At 39.2% G+C, this 26,897-nt stretch overlaps 2 protein-coding genes and 1 non-coding gene across 4 annotated transcripts in view; 2 read left to right on the top strand and 1 right to left on the bottom strand.

Annotated features, from left to right (window-relative positions):
* The window catches only part of MAP3K5 (mitogen-activated protein kinase kinase kinase 5), a 133,578-nt gene extending 126,219 nt beyond the window's left edge, over positions 1-7,359 (top strand). Inside the window, exons 28-30 of the mRNA XM_014072682.2 lie at positions 2,191-2,303; positions 4,219-4,295; positions 5,962-7,359. Of these exons, the coding sequence (XP_013928157.2) occupies positions 2,191-2,303; positions 4,219-4,295; positions 5,962-6,028 (257 nt within the window). The 3' untranslated portion in view covers positions 6,029-7,359. The remainder of the gene's footprint in view (positions 1-2,190; positions 2,304-4,218; positions 4,296-5,961) is intronic.
* On the bottom strand, positions 6,624-6,703 carry LOC148045074 (small nucleolar RNA SNORD36). The gene has a single exon (XR_015697199.1). It is a non-coding gene; the product is annotated as a small nucleolar RNA SNORD36 (small nucleolar RNA).
* Positions 7,360-9,643: 2,284 nt separating the features above from the next.
* Positions 9,644-26,897, top strand: part of MAP7 (microtubule associated protein 7) — a 130,570-nt gene continuing 113,316 nt past the window's right edge. Inside the window, exon 1 of one of the 2 annotated variants that reach the window (XM_087718395.1) lies at positions 9,644-9,788. In XM_087718395.1, coding sequence (XP_087574521.1) covers positions 9,713-9,788 — 76 coding nt within the window. In that variant the 5' untranslated portion in view covers positions 9,644-9,712. Of the gene's footprint in view, positions 9,789-10,154; positions 10,186-26,897 lie in introns of those variants that run through there. The other variant, XM_087718396.1, reaches the window with a different exon arrangement.

The following is a 26,897-nucleotide window of genomic DNA, read 5'->3' on the forward strand; positions in this document are numbered from 1 at the left end:
GCTCTGTAAATGGTATTTTCCCTCTTCCTCTCTCACCTCCAGAGGCAAAATACTGCACGTTAATGTACATGATGGGGGTAACCTGAAATGACAACTTACAACTCCAGTTGGTTCTGCAGGTTTTCTGTGGGACTACCCCTTCCACCAAGCCTCTGATTTGCTCTCGTACTCCTTGCTCCTTTTTGGCTGTAAGGAGAGACCACTATCTGGCTTTTGTTTTTAAATAGGTCTCAATGTAAAGATTGCAAAGCCCTGAAATTGACTAACCAGAACCTATCCTAATAGCAATAGCGATAGCACTTATATATCACTTCACAGTGCTTTATATCCCGCTCTAAAAGAATCAGCATATTGCCCCCAACAATCTGGGTCCTTATTTTACCAACCTCAGAAGGATGGAAGGCTGAGACAACCTTGATCCGGCAAGATTCGAACTGCCAAACAGCTGGTAGCTAGCAGTCAACAGAAGTAGCCTGCAGTACTGCATTCTAATCACTGAGCCATCACGGCTCTTCAATGCATTCTAATACATTCAATTATAAGAATAAAGGAAAGGACTTGTCTCTTTTATTTGGTTTCTCATTGACTACTACTCCAAGGAGCCCTGCCTCCTTACTTCCCTTCCTTATGTAATGTTTTAGGGTAGTTTATAAGACCTCATCAATCCTCACAGGTAAACCAGCTTTCTCAAGTTTCAGATTTTATTTGCCCACTTGACAACCGTTAGCCAAGTGATGCCAAAAAACGTTTTAGGGTTTCCCCCACTTAGTGGTCAATAACTCAATCAGTCATCCCATAGTTTCAATGGGGAAAAAATCCAGCCGGTCCACAGTGAAAAGTGTTAATGCATCTATGGAGTAACCAGACTCTCTTTTTGTCAATTGGAAGAGGTATCTCCCATAGTGAATCATGCTTGATAAGACTGGAATGTCAACCGAGGCTCAGAGAACGTTGTGCGTTAAAGTTGTTTAGACAACAGCAGAACAGACTTTTCCAAGTATCCAGGAAAGATATTTTGGGATGTCAGTAAGATTGAGGGCAGCATCATTTCCTGTTGGTCTTAGGCTAGGAAGGAAAGTAGCTGGGTGAATGTGTTTCCTACTCCTCTCAAGAAAAATTAAAATTAAGAGGTTTTTTTAAAAAATTATAAAGACAAGTAAAAATTTCACTGGATACAATTAAGTGCTGTTCAGTTTTTCAGTAGTGATTAGGGCTTGACCTCCTCCCAATTTCTGCTTTCAAAAAGAGTCAAGACCATTTCCTTAAACTAAAAGAGTCTTTTCAGAACTTTTTTTTTTAAAAAAACGAGCCTTTAAATGTTTACTGGGGTTTTGCTGGTTTGTTTTAGCCAGTCACAATGCCTGATAGGAAAGCAGTTATTAATAAATAATTATATACTGTAGCCCAGGGGTATCCAACTTTGGCAACTTTAAGACCTGTGAATTCCTCACCCAGTCATGCTGGGAGTTGAAGTCCACAAGTCTTAAAGTTGCCAAGGTTTGACACAACCTCTGGTATTAACAAAAGACTAATCACCAAAAATCTTTCCCTGGATTTTTATTTTTATCTCAGCTGTTGAATGGCTACTGATACAAATGAAATTCTGGATCTTTTTGATTTTGGTCTGATTTAGCATGTAGTTTTTACAGTGTTATGAGATAATTCCAAAAGAAAGCCAAGTAATGTAATTGAATTAAGTAGAGATTTGTATGTAATCCGCAAAACCTATGACTGAAATATTCACTGTATTTGTACAGATTAAAGATTTATTTAAACTGCTATAACATGCTGCTTTCAGAAGATATTCCTTCTCTTGAAAACATTTATTTGGCTAATTAAGGTTAATTATAGTTAGAATCATTGTTAAAACCAACCCAACCCAGTACTGAAATTCATAATTCTTACCTCATGCATCACTTCTGTGTACAAAGCTAATTATAAGGCTATCACTCTTTTATCATGTGGTGTTTTCCAAATGTGTTTTTATTATGACTTCCATTATCCCCAACCAATTTGCACCACAATAACAATACTTGCTGAGAGTGATGATAATTCTAGTTCAACTAATCTGGAACGCCTCAGAATGGAGTGCGTGATGTACAATTTTTATGTATTCTTTTTGAAAAAGGATAGCTATATTTGGAATTGTGTATCTTATAACTATTCTAACTTGTGTCAACATTTTTCTAGATATTCCTGGCTTGTCTGTTTCTCACTTTAGTACACAGGACAGAGGAATTGAGGATCCAGATCTTATTAATTGGCTGAGAATTCATGGTGCTGACAAAGAAACTATAAACAGGGTAGGAAATATGTTTCTTGGATCTTTTTTTATTATTATTTTGTTCAGTGCCTAAGTAGTACTGAACATTTAATTCTTGTTTTGTTTGCAATTTTAGTAGAATAAAGATAATGTTGAAAAAACAAAATAAATCATGGAAAGCAAAAAATATATATAATGCTGCTCAGGATTGGATTTAGGGCTATTTTTACATGAAAGTTTTGATCTTTTATCTAAGGGTGAACAGGTTCTACAAAATAAAATTAATCACTCATCCCAAATGTTAGAAGCTATTTTTTTTCCAGTTATGTAGGACATCATCTTCTATGATAAGATAGTGAATGTTTTACAATATTGGGAGTGATTAATTCTAATTCATATTCTAAAATATTTAAAAATGGCATGTAGAAGGCACCAGGCTGGAAACAGGGAGACCATGAGCTCTATCTAGTCTACCTGAGGCAGGAAAGCTACCTCACAGGGTTGCTGTTATGGGGAAAATAGGAGGAGGAAAGGATATTAGTTACATTCACCCCTGAAATATTTATAGAAATAATAAAGGCCAGATAAAAATCTAGTAAATAAATAAAATATAACTACCATAATTGCTAACATTTTTATTTTAATTAAGGTATTTAAGACACATTTTTATATTTGTATTTTTGCACCAACTTGAAATCAGTTGTTAAAAATACTTTGAAATAGATCCCAGCATATTGCTCCCTTATTTGGGTCTTACAAGAGATACCCAAGAATCTGACAGATTGCAAAAAATTGAAATAAATGTTGAGGCATCTAAACACCAACTAGTATAATCTGATTATGGTAAACATAAAATACATTGATTTGCATTTGGAATAAATACAATATAAATTAGCCACAAAACCAAATGAAGGTTTACTCAATCACATACATGAATGCATGTCTGTCTGTCTACATTAAATAGTTTTATAAAGACCAGAAGTTTTCTAAAGATTACAACTTTCTCTTAATAAGGTTCTAAAAGGAGTACTCACATGGAATTCTGCATAGGGAATTCTCTGTAAGAACTAGCTCATATTAAACAACTGTTTTAAAGCTTTAATCTTGTTACTGGACATAATAATATTAATAAACTGATCCATGTAGTTTATTATAGCTTGATTTCTGGTGTCAGCAAGACAAGTTTTAAAAATTAGAAACTTCCATTTATTCTTTGTTTAGAATTAGAAATTAGTATCCCTGGCGTCTGCTAAATTAGCTGTGATCATAAATCAAAGTTTTATCCTTCGTTATGTGTGGGGTGTAATAATAATCAAGACGATAGCCTTGGTTGTGTGATTGAAGCCCTGACTTTTTTCATGTCAATCATATTGCAATGCTTGTAAAAAAAAGAGGTGCGACTCTGATCATGTGGTCGCAAACATCTTTTACTCCTTCCTCTCGTGCCAGGCACATGGCCCTGATTAAGTATGAAGCATGGTTTTTGCTTATCCCTTTGACGGGAATTCTTTCAAAGAGAAAAATTCAGTTAGTATAGTCAAGCTAATGAAATCTTTTCAGAGCGTTTTCCTAACAAAAGTTAGAAAAAAATAAAAAAGTGGTCAAAAAAGGTTTTATAGAACATTTTAAATGTATTACTTTTACACTGACATCAATAAACCTGGAACTTCTAAATAGCATTGTTTCATTAATTTAATATTTGACCATTCTTGATTATATTGCTTTGTAGTGTCTGACCATGAGAATTCAGCTCATTTCAGTATCAATTCGTTTTTGCAACAGTGATAAAATGTGATGTGCCATAAAATGAATTACTGTATTAAACATTTTGATACAACAATACACATTTCAAGCCGAATATATTTTAATTAATGAGACATATTAGAAAAAACCAAATGCAAAAACCAAAGAATAACTTGCAGCTCCATCAGCATAACTTTTACTAATTTTTTTAGTTTCTAGCAGAAGAATATACACTGACAGATGTACTCTGCTATGTTACCAGAGATGATTTAAAATGCCTTAGACTCAGGTAAGTATTTTTAAAATAATTTATATTATTCATGTAGATAATTATTTAATGAAAACTCTAAAGAATAGTTCAAATATTGAATTAAAATACTTTATTTTATTGTTTACATTTATAATCAATTGTGCATATGTTCTAACAGATTTCTCTATACAATTATTATAATGCAGAAAAAAGCATTATACATATCAAATATATAGCTATACAGTATGTGGAAACAGAAAAAATACCCTGATGAGTCCACTTGTACACCCAGATGTAGCATATGTTAGTTTTACAATCTAAAAAAATGTTATTTTGTGCATAAGGTAACGGTTTGATTTGAAGGCCCAATCACAGGCATTTTGGCTTCTAAATTCTTCAAATATTTATTTGGGTTACATTTCATGCTCTACAAATGAGCCTTTGCTTGAAGAACAGATTAGCAGGCCTGAAATCCAAAAAGTAAAAGATGTAGATTTTTTCCTGTTCCCAAATCCACCCCCAGTAGATCAGTTCTAAGAAGACATCACACCTTCCTATTGAAAATTGATTGTCTGGAAACAAATATGACAAATACCGTTTAGCCAAGATCACTTCATAACATTGATAATTGAAATAAATGTTATGGATGCTGATGAACAATTAATAGGGCTAGGGGACATTGAATAAATAAGAAGCATTCGCATTGGTATTTACAATAGCTTTTTTTTTTTTTGCAACTGTAAAATTATTTATGCAAATCATCATAGTACATCCATTCTCATTTGTTGCTTTGAACTAAATAAAAATGACCACAATCTCTGACTTCCTTCTCCCTTCCCTTATCTTTTCTGTTTTCTTCAATCTATTTCTTAGCCTAAGGCAGCTTACACAAAGCTTCCCTTGGTGAGATGGTATATTTGATTTTTTTAATATATGAAAAACATTAACTGCTGGGTTCAGTTAATTATACAGAGAATTACAGGTTCAGCATTGCTGAAATGGTAATAGAGCAGTCTGTTTTCCAGAATTAAATGCACTGGATACTGAATGTTAGAAAAGATTGAAAAGGTAATGAAATGTATTTTTAAAGCACCGACTTTAAGCTAAAATTCAAGTTTTAACATTGTGAGAGGGGAAAAAAAGACATGGGGATATTTCTACCAAGCTTAATTGGAGCTTTCTGAGAGGATTACAGAGGTTTTTTTGAAATAGAATGAAAGAATATATTAATAAGGATAGCAGCATATAAAAATCTATTACCATATGCAGACATGATTTTTAAAAAAAAGAATATAAAAGTGTATGTGAATTGAAGCAGCCTAGTGCAGAAAAGTCATTAAGGCATACCAGAAACAGAATGCCCTGACTGAGAAAATCCCTCCACTTTCCCGCCATAATCATGTGCCTCACTTCAGTTGTACATTAGTAGGAACTAAAATTAGTAACTGCATAATTTAATTGCTGGATTAACCCATTTTCTGGATCTGCAGATTAGGTTGAATCATAAACAGTCAAATGACCTGGGTTCACACATGATCAGCCACCAAAACACTAGCCAAGGTTAAAAATAAGCAAGTCCAATATGCTGTGTAAACATACATTAAGATTCACTAATCTGGTTATGCATATTAATTTTTTTTACTGTGGTTGGTGTTTTGTGATACTTAATACTGACTAAAAACTGCTATGACTTTTTATTTTACAGAGGTGGGATTATATGCACGTTGTGGAAGGCAATCTCTGATTTTCGAGAAAAGGACACTTGCCCCTGAGCAGAAGCAATCTTCCATCTCAACACAGAACAGGATGTTTCCTGCAGGATTCCCCCCCCCCTCAAAGATGCTATTGCACTTTAATCCAGTATTTGTTTACTGTTGCTAAAGAACACTTTCAGCAGCTTTCTGGCTGCAACTATTCCTATTTTTCTTGAAAAATTGGTCTCCCAACATTAAATATTATTTTATCTTAAATATTTTCAGGAATCTTCTCCTTTTCTAACATAATATTTAACAAAATTAGTCCTATCCAGATTATTCGCCATATTCACATAACATGAGAATATTAACCAAGGGAATCCTGAGGTACTTAATTGAAACCCCTACACCAGATGTGCATGATCATTAGTCGCTGCATAGAGCAGGGGTGTCAAACTCATGTTGTCAGGGCGGCATCACATGACATATCGGGACTTTCCCCCCCTTCGCTAAACCAAACATGGGTGTGGCCAGCACATGACGCATCCCGCCTACGGGCAGGGAGTTTGACAGCCCTGGCATAGAGGATCACCGAGTTAATATGCCATGTTTGTTTCCTTCTTATATCAAAATTAAATTTCAAAAAATTAGTGACATTAGAGGACAAAAGGAAAATGCAGAGAAACTAAAAAAGCTCTGATTTTGCCTTTCTAGAATTTTATCTGTATCAAAAATTAATTTCATCAAATGCATTTCCTTATCTGCCGACAATCGATTTAGTCCCCTACAATTCCCAAGAGTTAGTTGATTAGATTACAGTATTCACATAATACTTCAGTCTCCCTTCACAATCAGTTAAACATATTCTGCATACAGGACTTTCATAATGATGTATTCAACTCTGTATTACTAAAACAAAATCAAATGTGACAGGGCCTGTCTTAGGCATGGTGTTTCTGGGACCTTAGCTTGGTTGGAATAAGAGACATCTGTTCATTTATGAGAGGTTTTGGAGGCAACCCAAAGCATTCTTGAAGTGAAAGATTACAAAGACCCATGAGTATTGCCTTTTGAGAGGACATGTTTTGCCTAAGATCCATGAATGTTTTCCTAAACTGAGATGGAATCCATAAGTGAAATGATAATGTAGAACATATTTGATAGTTTTCCTTGTAGTATGCTGACCTTTACACCACTTGGTACTTAACAATCCTTTCTTAAATGTCACACATTGTTTTATTTTTAATAACTTAAATCCCAGTCTATAGTGTATTTGTGTCTTTTTTAGTGTTGTTTATGTATTATTGAACTGTACCAGTTACATATTCCTGAACTACATATAGTACTGTTAGCTTGTTTTAAAGCTATCCATTGTGATACACATTTAAGAAATAAAGAATTATACAAAATGTGGGCATATGTCTTGATTATTTTAAAACCAAGTTATATTTTTTTTAAATGAAGGAAATTTAAGATGATGATGGTAAAATGAATGAAAATAAAATATTGACCGGAAAAAAGAACGTCTATCTGGAGCTGTTGTAGTACAGAATTACACAGCAGGGATTGTATATAATGCTCAAAAACTGTTAGTGATTGAAGACTACAACTACAAAGGTTGCCGATGAATTAACACAGAAAACAATTAAATATATATAGTGTGATAATATCATATTGAATTTATTTATTTTTAATCTTTGCCCTGCTTCCTGGGTAAAGATTAAAAAATTTTGGAGTGTACCCAGGTAATATGCAAATTCAAGGCCATACTTAACTCTAGGCCCTAACAATTGTATATGTTTGCACACCTGGACAGTTACAGCTGCAGTCTCCTCAGATTTTCGAGTTGTGTTTCCTTAACAGTGGTACAGGGTATCCATAAAGCCAGTATTGGTGGTAGGACAAAATCTGGCTCTTACTTTATCCTTTCCTTAGGATTCTACTTTCTGTCTGCTCCCATTTAATGTCTACATCAGCGGTTCTCAACCTGTGGGTCGGGACCCTTTTGGGGGTCGAATGACCCTTTCACAGGGGTCGCCTAAGACCATCGGAAAACACATATTTTGGGAAAAATACGGAAAACATAAAATAATTTTATGGTTGGGGGTCACCACAACATGAGGAACTGTATTAAAGGGCCGTGGCATTAGGAAGATTGAGACTCACTAGTCTACATGAAAGCTGCTGGGGGATGTCATTTATTTATCCAAGCATAGATGTCATAAGCATTTCAATTATATTTACTTTACAGGTAATACATCTCCTTTATGTCTTAAGTAGTCCAGTCTAGCTAGGAAAGAACAGATCCCAAGAAAGCAAAACAAATATAGGTTTTGAAGTCTCCTGGTTTTGCAGATTCATGTTTAGCACCCCAAACACTCCCACAAATAAAAATGCATAAAATAAAAATACTGAGAAACATACCAACATTTTTTGGATGACTTGATGCCAAAAAATGTTGGAAACTATTTAAATAGTAAAGAATCCTTTAAACTGATAACAATGAAAAATTTAAAACTTTGATCATTTTTATTCTGAGTAGGATTGAAAGAACAGGAAGTCTTATTTAAAATGAATCCCAATCGAAGTACACTTCCTGGTGAAAATATGGTGCCTTTATCTCTTCGACGCTGTTTCAATATCATTTATGATGCCTTCCTTCGGTTGGAAGCTGTAGTTGATTAACAAACTCCCTATGGAATAGACGTTTACCATTATCAGCATGCGCTCGCCTCCCTTAACTTTGACACCAATTCATTCAAAAGTTCACTGCTCATTGTGTCTATTGAGTATTTTTTGTAGATTTCGGCCAACGGATTTCCAGTTTAATTAGCAGCTGCTCTTGGCTGAGACATTCAATTTTGCACGCGGTTCTTTGCTCGAGCTTCTTTGAAGACTTGAATACAATATATGCATATATGTATGCATGTATGTATATGTATATGTATGTACACAATATATGTATGTATGTATGTATGTATTAAAAAAACAGCAATGACTTACGATGCCATCGCGGGACACTAAATAAAATAAATCAATGAAGGAAGGAATGGAATGGAATGGTATTAGTGAAGCCGCAGACTCGAGGAAAGCAGCCGGAAAACATATAAGAAATCGACATTTGTCAGAAAAACGTTTCACAGAGATTAAGGGGCGTTTGCTCCTTTTTTAAAATTAAGCACACTTATCGTGTTCGGTTTCAGATTAAGAAATTCTTTTGTTTTTAACAGCAAATCCTCAAGCAGTTGCATAAAAGGAAACATTCTGCCCTCGACGCTCCTCCACCTTTTTAATGCATCTCGACGCTAAGTCGGCAACAGTCAGGAAACCGACATTGCCTGGAAGCACAAAATACTTACCCGGTGCCTTTTCCCGGGTTGCACGGCGTACTGAACCCCAAACTAACAAATAGTCCAGATTAAAAAACAGCTCGTCCGTTTGTCATTCGGCGCGTGAAAATCTGACCGTGCGGTTTAGCCATCCCCAAAAGGGACACCAGCCGAAGCTTTTCTGTCACCCTTGACTTTGCCCGCCAGAGGGCGCTTCGCAGGGCATACAAACCCCGGGAACCAATCCTTACTTTGATCTCCCTCAGCCGGGCAAAGGCAGCCTGCTGTGACGCCAGCAAGCGAGAGAGCGCGCGCGCGCTTTCTCCGTCTCACCTGCCCGGGCCACGTTCCGTCCTTCCCTCCCTTCCATCCTCCGGGGGTGGGGCAGAGAGGCGCTGTTGGGGCGGGGCAGCCGAGAGTTTTCCGAGGCGAGATGGCGGAGTCGGCAACCTCCGCCGCCGCCGCCGCCGTCCACCAGCGGAGCGAAGCTTCTTCTGCTGCCGAAGCAGGTGCGTCCACCCTAATCCCGCTCCCTTCTCCCCTTTACCGAGCCGGTGGCCCGGGAAGAAGCGCACCTGGGGATTGCAAGCCCTCTCTCTCCCTTCCCTTTCCGGAGACCGGTTCGTCCGGGACCGTATCCGGATGTTATGCAGAAGGCGGAGGGCGCAGATACTTGTAAACACCAGGTGCGCTCCGAGCTGCTGGCGCGCCAGTCATTCAGCAGGGAGAATGCAGCGGCGCCTTGTTGTGTTATATATGTTATATATGTGTGTGTGAATATATATTAGTGAATATATATTAATATATATATATATATATATATATATATATATATTCGAGGATGGGAAGAGAACTGGCCCTCCTTTGAATGGTGATGGTGACGATGGGTGATGGACTGTGATGAAGGTTCGTGGTTTGCAACTTTATTGTTAACTCGAACTGCGATGCTTCGGATGTCATCATCGGGAATTAAAAAAAAATTCCCCAGACTAAAGGAAAGTGTGAATCTCCAAAGGGAATTAATGGCTTCGCGAATGAAGGCAAATATACCGGGATAATGTCGCCAGGCAGGATCCGATCTGGGTCGATCCTAGATGACTGACCCAGATTGGATCCTGAATTAATGGCTTGTGAGACAGAAGCCCTGGAATAAGGCTTGTTGGTTCCCTCTGATGTCTTGGTCCCCCCCCCCCCCAAGTTACACCTTTATGAATTCATTCAGTAGTCTGTATGTAGTCTTCTATTACAGAGATGCCAGGATAGGGAATTCAAACCTATTGAAATTATTTCTGTACTACCTTGTCTTGTGTCTCTGAGAGTAAGGCCTACGGAGGAACTGTCAAATCCAGTGGGAATTTCTTCTGTTTGTTGTACTGCTCTAAGATGTTGGATCAGATCCCCATATTTCACTGGAATCTTAATATTTAGTTTGATTGAATCTTTATTTCAATGGAATCTTAAAAGAGTGGAATCTTAATGCAGTGTTCCCTGTTATTTATTCTTGAAAAAAAAGAGCAAATTGTGTAAACAGTTTAGAAAAGGCAGAGCTGTTTCTCCTGAAATTTGCAATCTCTGTTCAAAATCAGGTTTGCATACAGCTTTGTAGGAGGAAGGTAGCCACCTGTCATTTGCATTGAATTGGTCATAGTTCCCTAAAAAGGAATATGGTATAATATGCTTGTGACTCAGTCCTGTAGGTGGAGCAGTGGCTTTATCCTGCCATGTTGTAACGCTAAAGATGACTTGGCATGGATAATAAAACTTAATGTCTCCCTGGTGCAATTTATATTTCAATGTCGTCACCTGATCTTTTGAAAGGAATTGTGGCCTTGAGGTTGGTTCATCCTTACCATCACATGTGCTTAATTTCCCCATACAAGCAAATCAGCTTTATAATTCTTCCCATAGAAACCATCTTTATCATGGAAGATGTCACAACTCCACAACTGGCTGTACACAACTGAACCTTAGGCTCCCGTCTCGAGATAGACAGGGCCACCATATCTGGGGTAGAAATATTCAGATCAGCACTTTTTGTATTCTTTATTGCCTTCTAGTGTCTGACTGCTGTTTTTGCAGCCCAGATATGGAAACCTTACCTGTAAACCTATTTACTTTCTTTATTTTTCTTGTTCTATTTAACCTGGCACCAATCAGACATTCTAGTTACAAGCAGCCTTAACTGTGAAGAACAACTTTGTAGTGAGCCTGCTGAAGACTACATATTCATTTGCCCCCTCACATCTAACTTGTGGGCTTCTCAATGAATCTGAGTAGATACTCTGGAGAAAAAGGAGAAGAGACTAGAAATGGTTTTAATTTTAATTAATGAACTGGGTATTTGCAGACTTAATTCTGGTCTCTGGCTTTACAAGAAAACAAGTCACCGATATTTTTACTGACACAAAAGTTCAGGTGTTGATAATTTGGAATATAAAACCCAATCAGACTGCCTCATGTCAGACCTTCCATTCGCAGCTCATCCTTAAGCCATAGATTTGTGGCTCAGCAGTGATTCACAACACTTTTTGCTTTTGGTATCTGCATTTCATTTTTAAAATATTTATACAGCGCCCTAGTTTAAGTCATCATCACTAGGATCTTGTGTTCATTTTTCTTGCAAGGTTTGTTTTCACTTGGTTGGTAGTCCTTGGAGAGCTTAAGATTTTAGCACTGCAGTTTCTATAGAGTGGGGTTAACCAGATTTGAAAGCTTTCTACTAAAAGGTGGGTATGTGTTTTGCATTCAAACAGTGTGTATGGAAATATATGCATGAATAACTTGCTTGGAATGACTCATAGCAATAAATTTGGACTTGTACCCAAAAATGTGATTATCAAAGCTGTGCATACTGTGTGTGATTAATGATTGGACATTTCAATTTGTGCTAGCTTTCAGAACAGAAATAGCCAATTCCATGTTCACTGTGTCTTCGTTTTAAATGTGGCTAGGATTACAGATGGTTTGGGTATCTTTGTATTTCCGTGTTTACTCCTATTCATGCCATAATTATATTGTGAAATCAAATATTGAAGTAAGCCTTGCCTTTGTCATTCACTGTTCCGTTTGTGCGCTGTTCCATGCTTTGGGAGGATTTTTAATTTTGGCATACAGAAATTGTATTATCATTAAATAAAACACAGTTGTTTTCTTGAAACAATTTCCAGAGAGTTTGGAAATAAAGTTTTGAATAAGAATGTTTAGGAGAGGGAAGATAATACATCTAAGAAAACTGGTGAATAATTATAACTATTAATTTGCCCTTTCTGTTCATTACATACATTAGTCAAACCATATTTTTAATGAGAAAGAGAAATCTTGCCCACTGCTGTGATTCATTTAGTGTCAAACAATGCTGCCACTATAAATATGATACAAAATGTAGAAGTGATGAAACCCTTGCACAGAGAGATTTCAACTCACTTTTGGATAGGAGGCGAATGATATAGAAAAGTGAAAGTAGTGTAATGGCATGAGACAATGGGATGTCATATGGCTTTGGTGAAAAGGCTGATGGTTGGGATAAAGGAAAGACTTTCAGAAAAGGCTTTTGCTCAAGATTTGTGCAGACGAGGGTCAGGCACCAAGTTACATAGTGGCAGAGCCTAATAATGTTATAAGCACTTCAGAAGGGACAGAAATGGAACTAGGGCATGAAGATAAGATTCACACTTCCTTTCTTTCTGAAATTCTTAATGTGGAAAGAATGAGAGGTTAATTCTGCCAATTACAAGTATGCATTAATAATCTGCTGTTATGCAGAGTTAAATACCCTGTGATTCCTAACAGTGCATCGCATTAAGCTGATAAATAGCTTGTTTTTCTGCATTTTCAGTGCCTTTTTTCAGAAGCAGATGAATCTGAAAGCCATGATCAGGGGAGGCAATTCTGTAAGCACTTAAATTTTGGGATTCGAAATAATTTAATCTGTGCATCAACATATTTGATCCATCCAAAGTGCATTCAATTAAACTTGTATCTAAGATAGCTGACTTCTGAGCCCTGGTTATCCTTTTCAAAATCAATGTCATCTGCGTCACTGGGCTTTGTAAGAACTGAAGACTCTGACTGTACTTTGCTATGTAAAATATGGTATCTGGGAATACTGAGAAGCTAAACCCTAGAAGGCTGTCTGAACCGGAATGGGTTGTCAGCAAGTTGTCAGTTGTTCAGCCACCCATTATCCACTGCAGAATAGAATATCCTATAGAAAGGCCTCAATTATAACATAGATGATGCTAATCAGCTAGAATTCTTAGCAGCCTTAGAAGCAGCATTTAAAACTTGACACAGAGACCCAAGGAAACATGAGGTAGGCATCACTCCTCATAGCAGAAGAACACAAAATCAGAACCAACTCATAGCAGAGAACAAAACAGCTCTCAAAAAGAATAGAATAGAATTAGAATAGAATTTTATTATTTGTATGCCGCCCTTCTCCGGGAGGACTCAGGGCGGCGAACAATTCAAGGGGGAAAAAGGAGAACATAAAAAACAAAATACAAACAATAAAAGTAAACAACAGTCGCACAACCATACATGTTGAGAGGGGAGGGAACTCATCACCCCCAGGCCTGCCGGCAAAGCCAGGTTTTGACGGCTTTTCGGAAGGCTTGGAGAGAGGTGAGGGTCCGAATCCCTGCGGGGAGTTCATTCCAGAGGGCCGGAGCTGCCACAGAGAAGGCCCTCCCCCAGGTAATAGCCAGGTGGCATTGGCTGGTAGATGGCACCCGGAGGAGGCCAACCCTGTGAGATCTAATGGGTCTGTGGGAGGTAATTGGCAGCAGGCGGTCTCTCAAGTACCCAGATCCAATACCATGAAGGGCTTTATAAGTTACGACTAGCACCTTGAAGCGTATCCGGAGACTGATCGGTAACCAGTGCAGTTCGTGGAGGATAGGTGTAACGTGGGTGTACCGAGGTGCACCCACGATCGCTCGCGCGGCTGCGTTCCTAAAAACCTAAAGAAGGATCAAAACATCATCATCATCCCAAAAGATACATTTATTATGGACAGATCACAATGCATAAAAAAGCCAAATAATGATTGGAGGACAAGGAAACCTACATCCCATCCAGTAACAACCCACCCAATATACAAACCAGACAACTTGATAAAAAGAATCCTTAACAACCTAACCGAGAAAGATCAAATCACAAAAGGAAGAGAGTGATAATAAAAAGCAGTGGATCCATTCCCCACACTTCTATGACACCATAAAATATACAATCCTGACATACCTCTTCGTCCCATTGTATTGTTACCAGCAACCCCATTGTACAACATCGTTAAAGAATTTAGGGGAAAAAAGCTTGGTCATTTTACAGAGGGAGCAAATATTCTATCAATTCTCAAGTACAGTGCCTCCAGAAAAATCAAAGACTTAATAATAGAAAAGAATAGTGGTTTCATTCAATGTCACAGCATTTTTATACCTAAAACCCAAAATTAGCAAAAAAACCCTCATGGCAGCATTACTTAACAACTAAGATCTAAGATACACTAAGAGATAAATACCCATAATCATGGACCTCATCAATTTCTGCCTTACTATCTACTTTCAGGTCGATATACAAATGCACCACCAAATCAGAGGAACACCCACAAGATCACTATTCTCAGGGTTCACAGCAGAGTGTAGTGCAGATTTTTTTTAAAAAAAACAACAACACTATATCACTCCCATGTATACAACCCAAAGTATGAATCTGGTATGCAAACCACACCTATGCCTTAATAAAAGAAGAACAACTAGAGAAAGTACATGAAACAAGCAACAACATCTTCAAAGGAATAAAATTCACACTGAAGGAAGAAAATAACAATACGCCACCCTTCCTGGATATCCTCAGCAGCAGCAGAAACGATGGGAAGTTTAGAAAGACGTATCTATTAAAAAACGAACTACACTTATCAAGTACTCCTGTACCCAAATAAAAACTCAACTTTCCATAAGAGGAAGTGTGTAAGAACCTTATTTAGATGAGGACAAATGTGTTGCAGCAATGTAGAACACCAGAAAAAGAAAATATAATCAACAGACTATTATAACCAGCATCACCATTGGCATACAAACTAATTCAACCTGTCCAAAGTATTTTAAGTAAACCAAAAGGCCCAGCAGCCCAGGAAGAAAAAACAGGACACACAACATACAGGGTGAGGACTGTTGCAGCCATTCTATAAGAAAGATAAACAGAATCGTCGGGTGCACTTCAAGGTCTTACTTACTACCTATAAAGCGCTCCATGGTAGTGGATCTGACTATTTGAGAGACCGCCTCCTGCCAATTACCTCCCTGCGTCCCATCAGATCGCACAGAGTAGGCCTCCTCCGAATTCCATCCGCCAGTCAGTGCCGACTGGCGACTACGCGGAGGAGAGCCTTCTCAGTTGCAGCTCCGACATTATGGAACAACCTCCCCGTGGAGATCCGTACCCTCACCACAGTCCAGGCCTTCCGCACAGCCCTCAAGATCTGGCTATCCCGTCAGGCCTGGGGATAGGATTACTCTCACCCCGCCCGAATGTTGAGTGAATGTTGTGTTTTTATGGTTAATTTTCTTTTAATCACAATTCTTTTTTTTTTAAGTCTTGTCTTGCACTCCCTTCCCTTCATTGTTGTAAGCCGCCCTGAGTCCCCTCAGGGAAAAGGGCGGCATATAAATCCCCAATAAAATCCTAAAAAAATCCTAAAAAGAGTCGCAGAAGAACACACCAGAAGCTTGTCAATTGACACAATGAAAATTCCTTAATTTTACATGGACAGACTTAACCGTAGTTTCCATCGGCAAACTGTGAAACATCCTAGTCCCAGCTAAATCTAAAAATGTTGGGACTTCCTGGAAGCTTAGCACTCATACAAATCAGCCATCAATTCAGAGGTAAACAATATGTACACACCATTAAAAAAAGACAATAAAAAGCTAAAAAAAGAAACAAAAAGACAGAATACTTCCTCTCCATCAATCAATACCTAGATAAGCAGGAATTAATTCCAGGATTATAAGCAGCCAACAAGCAGCAATCAATACCCCAATAAAGGAACTACTTCATTAGACAAACAATCAAGCAGAAAACAACTGCCTAAACAAGGAAGTACCAAAGTGAAAACAACACCCCGGTCAACATTGTCAGTTATTGTACATAAATAGAAGGTAAACCCTATTCCCATGATAGCGAACCTAGGGCATGCATGCTGGAAGTGGCCCACAGAGCTATATCTCTGGGCACACAAGCCGTCACCCATTGGTTTTTCGGGTTCTGGCACGCCAGCCAGCTGGCCTTCACACATGCAGGAGTGCTGGAAACTGGAAAACCAGGTGGCTGGTGCGCATGCACGTACCAGAAACCAGGAGGTCATTTTCCTGGTGCATGCATGCGCACTGGGCGGCTGTGTTTCCGGCACATACATTGACTCCCGTTTCAGCACTTGTGCTGAAAAGGTTTGCCAACACTACCCTACTTCTTCCTAGCACTGAAATTATTAGCTAGTTGGCTAACGAGATGCCTGCAAGCAAACATCCTCACTTGAAGAGCACCAAGGACATTTCTTCATGCAACATCCATTTTAACAAACTTCCACTTGTGGATATTCCCACAAGAGGGGAAAGGGAATATTATCTATTCTCCCTTCTTCTTGAAGTTTATTTTGTCTTCCCAAAAACGTTGGCAGAATAGTATTAGCAATACTGCTGAAAACATCTAAGAAATTTGAAGAGACTTATAAACAGGAAGACAGATGGAATGTTAGAGAAATTTCAGAACAGTAAGACAGTTTGACAGTGGTCCTTATCTATTTAAAATGTTGGGATTTCTTTACTGGACACCTTTAAATAGAAACTTAACAGCCGTAGGAAATTTTAATTTCTTTATTGTGCAGCAAGTTGCATTCAGAAGCCTAAATATGTTGTTTCATAGTTGATGAAATTAAAAATTGCATCTTATCATGTGGTCTGCTTTGATTTAATTTCATGCCTGTCATTAACATGGTAGCTAATACATTTAAATTCTTATAATGATACGCAGAATAATAAAATCTATTTCTTTGTAATTCTGTAGTAAAAGCAGCTTAGGTTTTGTTTTTGATTTGATTAAGCTTCTCTTGATCCCAGCTTACTGTATATACATGTCTTTTGTTAATGGAACATTTTGAGAAAAAGCAAATACAATCACGTTAAACAAACTAGCCAGTGGATGCTGGTACCCTTCTAAAGGGGGAGGGGAACATTCCAACTAAGAAAGTGAAAGTCAGAGGGATTTCGCTAAACCTGGTGAGAGCATTTGGAATTTTGAAACATGCTGTGAATGCCTTTCAAAATAGCTGTAACCTTGATCTTGACTGAGGGAGGAAATATGACTATGAATTAGAAAGCAGCTATTTTTCCTACAAGTTGCCTGTTATTCTCTCCTTATTTCTTGATGCTATTCTTGTTTACTTTTTTGTTTATTTGTTTTCTGGGCCTGCTTCCTAAGCCAGGACTGGGCTTTAATAATTTATCATTTTTATTTTCAGAAAACTGTAATGAGGCCTATTTTGAGGCGTCAGTCATTCTCCATAGTGAGGGGGGAGGAGTATCCAGAGTGGGTTGACCTTGTCCTCTCATGATTGGATGAGTCAGATAAGCTCTTTGGGCAACGCCCCCTGGCCAGCAGGACTTCCCCATTATTTGACTCATCCACTCAAGGAAAGGTTGCACCACTCTGGACCTCCAATAATTTACAAAGGATTAAGGAAAATAAACTTGGACCCGGCGAATCCTGCCTCCCTACATCGCACACAGCCTCCTCCTGCAAGGACTGGACACAAGCCCCCTGGGGCGGCACGCTGCCCTGGCCACGGAGTGAGACAGAGTCACTCAGTGAGGACCTTTGCCGGGCAAGCAGGAGGAGAGGGCACATGCTTCCTAGAGGCAGCCCTTGCTGCAGAGGCTTCTCAGGAGGAGAAGCGCTCCTCCGCTCCCCTCAGGGGTTGAGCCACGAGGGTTGTTAAAATGCTCTGGAAAGGATTTTCCTTAATCCTTTGTAAATTACTGGAGGTCCAGAGTGGTGCAACCTTTCCAGTGAGTGGATGAGTCAAAATATGGGGAAGTCCTGCTGGCCAGGGGGCATTGCCCAAAGAGCTTATCTGACTCATCCAATCATGAGAGGACAAGGTCAACCCACTCTGGATACTCCTCCCCCCACACTATGGAGAAGGGCTTCTGGGCATTTGCATGCCAAGATAAAGAAGTCAAAAATATAATCTAAAATCAAAGTCTCGCACACGAAGGCCAGTTGATTGAATGGGCCTTCCCAGATGAAATAAAAGAGTGAAAGGGGAGTGGAGTTTGCAGGAGACAATTAGTTCACTTAATTGGTTCATGACTCTCCGAAACTCCTTGCCAAGTTTTGCAGATATCAACCTGGCAGCTTTCCAAGCCAGATAAGGTCTGTGACTGTAAATCCTCCCTTGAAAGACTTTGTTGGATGTGAATGAGCAGAATTCACAGCAAATTAATAAAAGGGTTTTTTGTCGGGACAAGGAGTTTGCTTCATGCTTTTGGGAAGCCTCGGTCAGAACACTTTGTTCATACACACAGCACCTTCCTCACCCCTTTGCTTACTGGCCAGTGCCCTCTTTCCCCTGCCTCTTCGCCTTCACACACAGCCATGCACCCACCAACATCCTATTTCCCCAGCCTCTCTGCTTGCACACACAAATCCTGCACCTACTTTTCCCAGCCTCCCTGCACTCACATACACATATGCTTGTACAGTAGTCCTCAACTTACAACAGTTCATTTAGTGACTGTTCAAAGTTACAACAGCACTGAAAAAGGTGGCTGATGATCATTTTTCACAGTTACAACCTTTGCAGTATCCCCGTGATCATGTGATCAAAATTCAGATGCTTGGCAATATTTATGAGCATTGCAGTGTTCCAAGGTTATGTGATCAATCCCCTTTTGCGACCCGACAGGTAAAATCAACGGGGAAGCCAAATTCACTTAACAACTGGGATACTAACCTATCAACTGAGGTGATTCACTTCACAACGGTGGCAAGAGAGGTCATAAAAGTTGGGCAAAACTCACTTAACAAATGTCTTATTTAACAACAGAAATTTTTGGCTCAATTGTGGTTGTATGTCGAGGACTATCTATACACTATGCCAGTGATGGCGAACCTTTTCGGCACTGAGTGCCAAAAAGGGAGTCGTGCATTCGTGCTCACGCTTCGCGTCTGCACGCATGTTCGTCTGGGACACAACCCGGAAGAGGAGATACCCAGGGGTCATGCACGCGCCAAAAAATGAACTTTTTGGGTTTTGGCGTGCGCACATGCATCAGCCAGCTAGTCTTCCAGTTACTGGCGTGCATGCATGCGCAAAAATAAGCTGGCTGGCGTGCATGCTCATGCCAGAAAAAAGAAAACTAGCTCTTCCAATTTCCGACACTGCCTCGCACACGAAGGCCAGTTGATTGCCATGTGTGCATGCGCTCCAGAAACCCAGAAGAGGAATGGGCAAGGCTGCGTGCGGCAGGCAACATGGCTCTGCGTGCAACTTCAGGCACACATGCCATAGGATCGCTGTCACAACACTATGCCTTCTTTCCCCAGCCTCCCTGCACTTGGGCACCTGCATGCATGCACCCTATGCTTTACACAACCTTCCAGAGCTTGTGCCACACTGCGGCACAAGTCCCCTCTAACTTGCACACAATGTGCTTCAGGACTCCAAGGGCCTCCCCCATCCCTCTGCAGCACTCCCAGACTCCTTACCCGAGGCTCCCTATCCTGCTACTTCCTTATTGATCCACATTTTCCTGGTGGTTCCAATGACAATCAGGTCTGCCTGGAGTGATGTCACTAAGTTATGTGATCACATGATGTCACCCTTTACGACTGCATTGCTTAACGATGGCAATCTCAGTCCTAATTGCCATTGTAATTCGAGGACTATTTGTGTGATGTTTTATAGTTCGTCTCAGATATGAACCATACTGACAGAATTACATAGCTGAGCTCACATGTAATATTAAGCCAAGGTTTGCTTGACTACCATCATTAAAAATAATTCGCTGTGTTAGTTACACTAAGTTTGGAAACAATTGTGTTAGGCCTTATAAACACCATTGACATTATAGCTGCATAGGTTGCAAAAATCTAGATCAGGGCTGTATTCATCACACGCTGGCCAGGCCTAGTTTAGTGAAGGGGGGAAAATTATGTGATGCCGCCGTGATGACACAAGTTTGATGCCCCTGATCTAGATGACCACCATATGGCAGTAATAGAGACTCAGAGCCCTAACTCTGCTATTATCTAATGGAGAACAAGCAACACCATTCAAAAATTTATCTGGATTTTTGCAGTGCACTAAGACAAATTAAACGGACCATATTATAGAATATGAACCTGATTGTCAAGCAGGGACGTGCAGTCAGGAGAGACAGAGTCTCACCACTGTCATCATGGAAAAAAAATGTAAAAGGAAAAGGGCTGAGCTAGTTGCTGCCAGAGTCACAGTGGATGACTCTGCTTAGTGCTTAACTGTTTAAAAAAGCCTCTAAAAAAACGCTCTCCACAGAAGGAGGCAGGAGAACCACGTGCCTCATCTAGTCTGAGTTTATGATCACTCAAGCAAAGTTAAGCAAAGGTTAAAAGCCGAAAAATTCCTGATGTAAATGAGGCACGTGGTTCTCTTGCCACCTCCTGTAGAAGGCGTTTTTTTAGAGGCTTTTTTAAATAGTTAAGCAGAGTCATCCATGGCAACTCTGGCAGCAACTAGCTCAGCCTGACCTCAGCTCTTGCCTTTTTCCTTTTTACATTTTCATAATGGCAGGCAAGAGCAGAGTTGAAATCCTCTGTGAAACAGCTGGAAAAGAAAAGGTATGTGTACGTGTGGGTCAGAAGGAGGGGGAGGAATTCAAACTTAATCCTCTTGGTGCAACTTTGTGTGTGTGTGTGTGTCTGTGTCTGTGTGTGTGTTTGTTTGAGATGAGTAAAGAGAGGGAAGGGGGTAGGAGAGGCAGGGAGGGCAGCCCGCCAACTCAGACGGGCGAAAGTCACTTTCTTTCGCCCGCCTCTGCTGACGGGCTGACGCTTTCTTTCACCCACCTGTCAGAGCTCAGGCGGGCAAAAGAAAGAAAGTGCTTTAGACAGTGGGATGTCGGGGGAGAGGACTGCCTCACCAGCCATAAACCTCACCGCACGTTACTGTTGTCAAGTAGATTATGAGGGCAGAAAAAAGCGTCATTCATCTATTGGGAAGAACCTAGTATAACTTCTCTTTATGCTAGATTGATCTGTTCTTTTGATTCATGGTTGCAACTTTGGTGATGCAATTTTTGTAAAGCAATAATGGATTCTTAGAATATAATATCCAGTCATAGATGTGCTGTTACCCTCGGAGAATAAATGCATCTGAACCTTTTTGGTTTATTTAAAATGAAGCAAGTGTAGTAAATATAAGAAGATATGTAATGAATACCTTCCTCCTGTTAATATAAATCATTCATGCCTAAAACAGAGATCGAGCTTTTTGTCTGAAGTCGCAGAGAAATTAAATACAGGGTATTAAATACAGAAAATACAACTGCAATATGCTTCAGAACTACACTTCTGGTTTTAGGTTCAGTCATTGTGTTTGGGCCTTGGCACAGTATTTCAATAGGCACTGGCAGAGCCACAAGATGGAGCTACTGACAAACAAAACTCTATTAGAACAGGAGGAAAAAGGGTAGTTTCTGAATAGAAGTCAAATAAATCCTGGTAATGTAGGCATATGTATGTTTTCATACGTATGTATGAAAACATATGTATGTTTTCTTGAAAAAAATTTGTTGTATTTATTTTGTACAATGACAATAAAGGCTATGCTATACGAAATGATTTGCTTTCGAAATGTTTTTTTAACTTCTTACTTTAGTCCACAATTATAGTATTTCCTTTAGTATTTTACCCAACTGCTCAGCAGGCCTGACTATACTTCCCAGCTTCCAACCCAGATGATAATCAGCTAGGTGGAAAAGAAAGCTGTTCCTGTAAATTATGAATGCCATTCTTCTTCTTTATGGGCTAGGTTAGTTTTATCTATATTTTTGCCTTAATAATAGGCTCTTTTATTTGCAACACTTTTAGGTCAAGATGGAGAAATTCCATTAACTTGAAGGCCATACCATGATTGGCTGGGGCCATGCCATACTCCAAAAATGTCCAGGGCATTCTCTCTCTCCCTCCCTCCCTCCCTCCCTCCCTCCCTCCCTCCCTCTCTCTCTCTCTCTCCCCCCCCTCCCTCCCTCCCTCCCTCTCTGTGTGGGTGCATAGAGATAAAGTTTTGGCATCTAGAACAGGCAGACTCAGCTTAGGCAATCCAAAGTAGGGATTGTGGGAACTGCACTGCAACATGTCTGAAAGGTACTAGGTTGAAAAAGGTGTGGAATTGCCTATTTATTGCAAGTCATGTTGAAAAATCAAATTAATATGGGGTAATAAATAAACAATTGTTTTAACAACTTATTAATGGAAGATTCAATTAGTGTAGAACAGAAGTCTCCTACCTTAATGAAGTCTGGTATCTATTTTGTCTGTTTTGTATGTTAATGATAATTGTTATCTTAAGGTTTAGTTCTAAAAAGAATAATGTAATTAATATATATATATATATATATATATATATATATGCAATATTTGCAGTTTCTAGTAATGTTAAGATCAGAACAAATCACTACCGTTAACTCAAATAAGACAATTGAATGGTACAAGACCACAGACAAAATATTTTTGTCCTTCTGTAGGAAGTTAGCACCCACCCCTCTCCTAGAAAAATGAAATATCCTAGGAAATATTGAAAAGGCAGAATATTATATTTCCCTGGATAAGAAATGGAGAAACATATTTTAGCCAGGAAACAGACTCACTCTTAATATGCCCCACCTTTGTCAATAGGCCATGAAAAGGCCTTAACCAATCTATTCTATATAACAAAGATCTCCCCCCTTCAGCTCCAGGGTGATGGGATTAAGGCACGATAGTATTAGCACTTTACCCATCTTACCACAGGGCATCTGGGAAGAAGCAATGCTCAACCAAACCTGGACTCAAAACACAGCCTACAGAGTTGCCCCTGAATGGCCCCATGGGAGTCTGACAACCAATCAGAATACAAGATCAAGTTCAAAGCCCAGAGAGGGCATAAAACCAGGGACTTTTAGTATCTCTGCCTCTTTTTCTTCTTTACCCAACATCTTGAAGCATGTGATCCCGCTTTTCTGTTCAGGAGCTCAAGCCATGTGATCCTGTCCGCCATTAAACCATCTTTCCAAGCAGCCTCCATGTTTCCAGTGTCTTTTTCCCCACTTGGAGCTGAACCCAGAAGGACATTTCTTCCAACACTTCATTAATAAGAACACATACACGCAATGCTGTTAATCTACTATCTTTTGCATATTATTTATTTTAAAACGATATTGTAAAACTCAGGATTTAAAAGAAAATTATAACTTTAAAAAAAGCAGTACATACACAGTATATATCATGGAATTTAGATACAAAAAAAATCTGACATTTTCTTTCTTTCAATTCAGGGCCACAAGCTTGAATATAGTACAGGATACATGTTATAACTGTGTCCTATTTTGAAAGGGATCTTTGTAATCTAAATAAAGTCTGTGGGCTTGTGGAGAACATGCTAATTTTAAAAAAGTACATTGAAAGTGAAGGCTTAAACCCTGGAGCAGCTGTTCAGTTGTAGGCTGCTATTTTGCCTTTTTCTTTCTTCCACCAATTAATACACTTAAATATGTATGTCCATACCACATGATTTAGGATTCCCCAATATTTCATGTTATTATTGTATTTCTGCCAACTGTCAAAAAATAAAAAGGGAAAATCTGGGAAGGTAGGATTGGGGTCAGTGCGAGAAAGAGTATCCATCAGAGGTTTAGTCATCTCTCTTTCTTTTTGTCCCTTCCCCCTTTAAAAAAATCTCTCTATGAACTCCTGGTTTGATGCCCCACAAGTGAAGCTTTTGCAGGATTTGTTCTTAATTTATTGCTTTTAATGTATAAATAGAAAGTAAAATAACCAAAATAGCTAGATACGAAAAGAGAAATTAAAGACCCAAACAAAACTGAACACCCTTCAAAAAAGAAAGTCACAAAATGCAGATCATCATTTTCAGACAGCATGGCCATTAACCAGGCTGCTAATGAAAAACTTGGGTACTGAACGTTATTCAGCAGATTAAAGGAATTAAGGAATAACACCAAATCCAGGCTTTAATTCCCCAGAGGTGCATTCTGCCTTCAAGAAGTCATCGGTCTGCATCAAAGCCATTGAACCGTGATTGTGCATCTCAATCCTTTCTTTACATAAAGAGGATTTACGGAAGGGAAAGCCTCAAGGGTCAGCACTAATATCTTGATCGTAGCAAGACTTTGCAATTGAATGATTCTATTCTTCTGGCCAAGGACAGGTTGTGAAAGAAACATATACTGTATGTTGTGTTTGAGGGTGGTGTGTGTGTGTGAGAGAGAGAGAGACACACACACAGAGAGAGAGAGAGAGAGACAGAGACAGAGACGGAGGGAGAGACAGAGAGACAGAGACAGACAGACTGAGTTAGAGAGAGAGACAGAGACAGAGAGAGAGTGTGAGACAGACACAGAGACAGAGACAGAGAGACACAGAGAGAGACCGAGAGAGAGGCAGAGAGACACACAGAGAGAGACCAAGAGAGAAAGAGAGTGACAGAGACAGACAGACAGACAGAGAGACGGAGACAGACAGACAGACAGAGAGACGGAGACAGAGAGACAGAGAGAGACAAACAGACATACAGAGAGAGACAGACAGACAAAGAGAGAGACAGAGAGACACACAGAGAGAGGCAGAGAGACACAGAGAGAGAGAGAGACCGAGAGAGAGGCAGAGAGACACAGAGAAAGAGACCAAGAGAGAAAGAGAGAGAAAGAGAGACAGACAGAGACAGTAAGACAGACAGAGAGAGACAGAGACAGAGAATGAATGTATGTGTGTATGAAAAAGAAAAAGATAAAGGCAAAGTTTTTCCAGAGGGCTTTGGAGGCTGAGGCTATGTTATATTTGGGTTTTATTTATCTCTATATTTCTATGTCTAATTTTGCTTTCTAATATTTTTCCACAAGTGCTGGGTTTGCTTTTTTTGGATCAACTGAGTGTTGATTCATTGGTTCCAATAGGCATTGAATATCTAGCTTGTTGCCTGAGGCTGACATCATGGAAGAGTGACTGGCCCAAAGTTATCCAGTGGGCTTTCTTGGCAAAGGCAGAACTAGAACTAGAGTCTCCTGGTTTCTAGCCCCTGGTGCCTTAACCACTAGACCAATCTGCCTCTTGCTTTGTCTTTATGTTTCTATATTTTATTGCATTTTCTTACTTTTTGAGTTGTAGAGTGTTTTGTGACTGTGATGGGATATAAATTTCATTAATAAAATAAAGCGAGGGAGAAGAGAAAGGGGGAGGAGGGAGAGAGGGAGGGAGGGAGAGAGAGAGAGCGCGCGGGAGGGAGAGAGAGAGAGAGATCCAGATTTGTGGACACTTGTGGACAAATCAGAATTCTTTCCAGAATTCCTATAAAGTTTGGAACTTAATGGACATGAAGCAAAGCTAGCATTGTTGTGTGTGAGTTGCATATGGATAACCACTTCTATTTTTGAGATTTAAGCCATGTGGATTCTATGAATATTTATTGATCTAGCCTAATCCTTTTGGATTTTGTCATCCCATCTGTCATAGTATTTTCGGTTATTGCATGCTTGTTGATAGGAGAAGGGAGAATGAATTTATAATTTCCAGGTACTCTGAGAGGGAGTATTTACTATGGACCTACTTTCTGGTGCTGTCACTGGTTATGCATCTATTTATCCCTATCTCTTTTTTCTGCAGTGCGATCCTTTTCATTGTCAATTTAATTGTCATGTAGTTCAAGCATCATCCTACACCAGGCCAGAAAAATGTTAATATAAGTCATGTATAGGTGACATATGCTAAATACGGATTGTTCAGAATGCTCTTACATCTTTCTTGCCCAGTTTACACATGTAACTTAAAATAAGCAAGCACCTCATCAAAAAGAGTCTTGTGCAAGAGGATTCAACAATTTTAAAATATGAATTTAAGAAACATAAAAATATTTTATCAACTGAGCCTGATTTAAAATATAATTGTTAAACCATTTATTTCTCTTTTTGATCTTTAATTGCTATTTGAAATTCTACCCTGTACATTTTTAAATATTTTTTTTCAATTGCATAGATTATAAAATAGAAATGTTCCTGATGTACTGAGAAACATTTTGCTTGTCTGGTGATAAAATTATTGCAAATGCCTTAGCCCTGAATATGGAAACAAAGTTGTTTTGTTAGGCTTCCCAATTGAGAAAATAAAACAGCCAGTCTGCTTGTTTGCTTGCCTGCATTATTTTTACAAAGAACTCAAGGAGGCAAATATATGTAATACATCTTCCCCCTCCTCCTATTTTCCCCACAACAACAACCTTGAGAGGTGGGTCAGGCTGAGAGAGAGTAACTGGCCCAAACTTACCCAGCTGGTTGTACTTCTGTCAATGCAGTCAATCCAAAGTAAATAATTTC

This window comes from Thamnophis sirtalis, unplaced genomic scaffold, assembly GCF_051295495.1.
Source record: "Thamnophis sirtalis isolate CommonGarterSnake01/CBP01778 unplaced genomic scaffold, rThaSir2_p1.2 scaffold_6, whole genome shotgun sequence".
NCBI classification, from domain to species: Eukaryota; Metazoa; Chordata; class Lepidosauria; order Squamata; family Natricidae; genus Thamnophis; species Thamnophis sirtalis.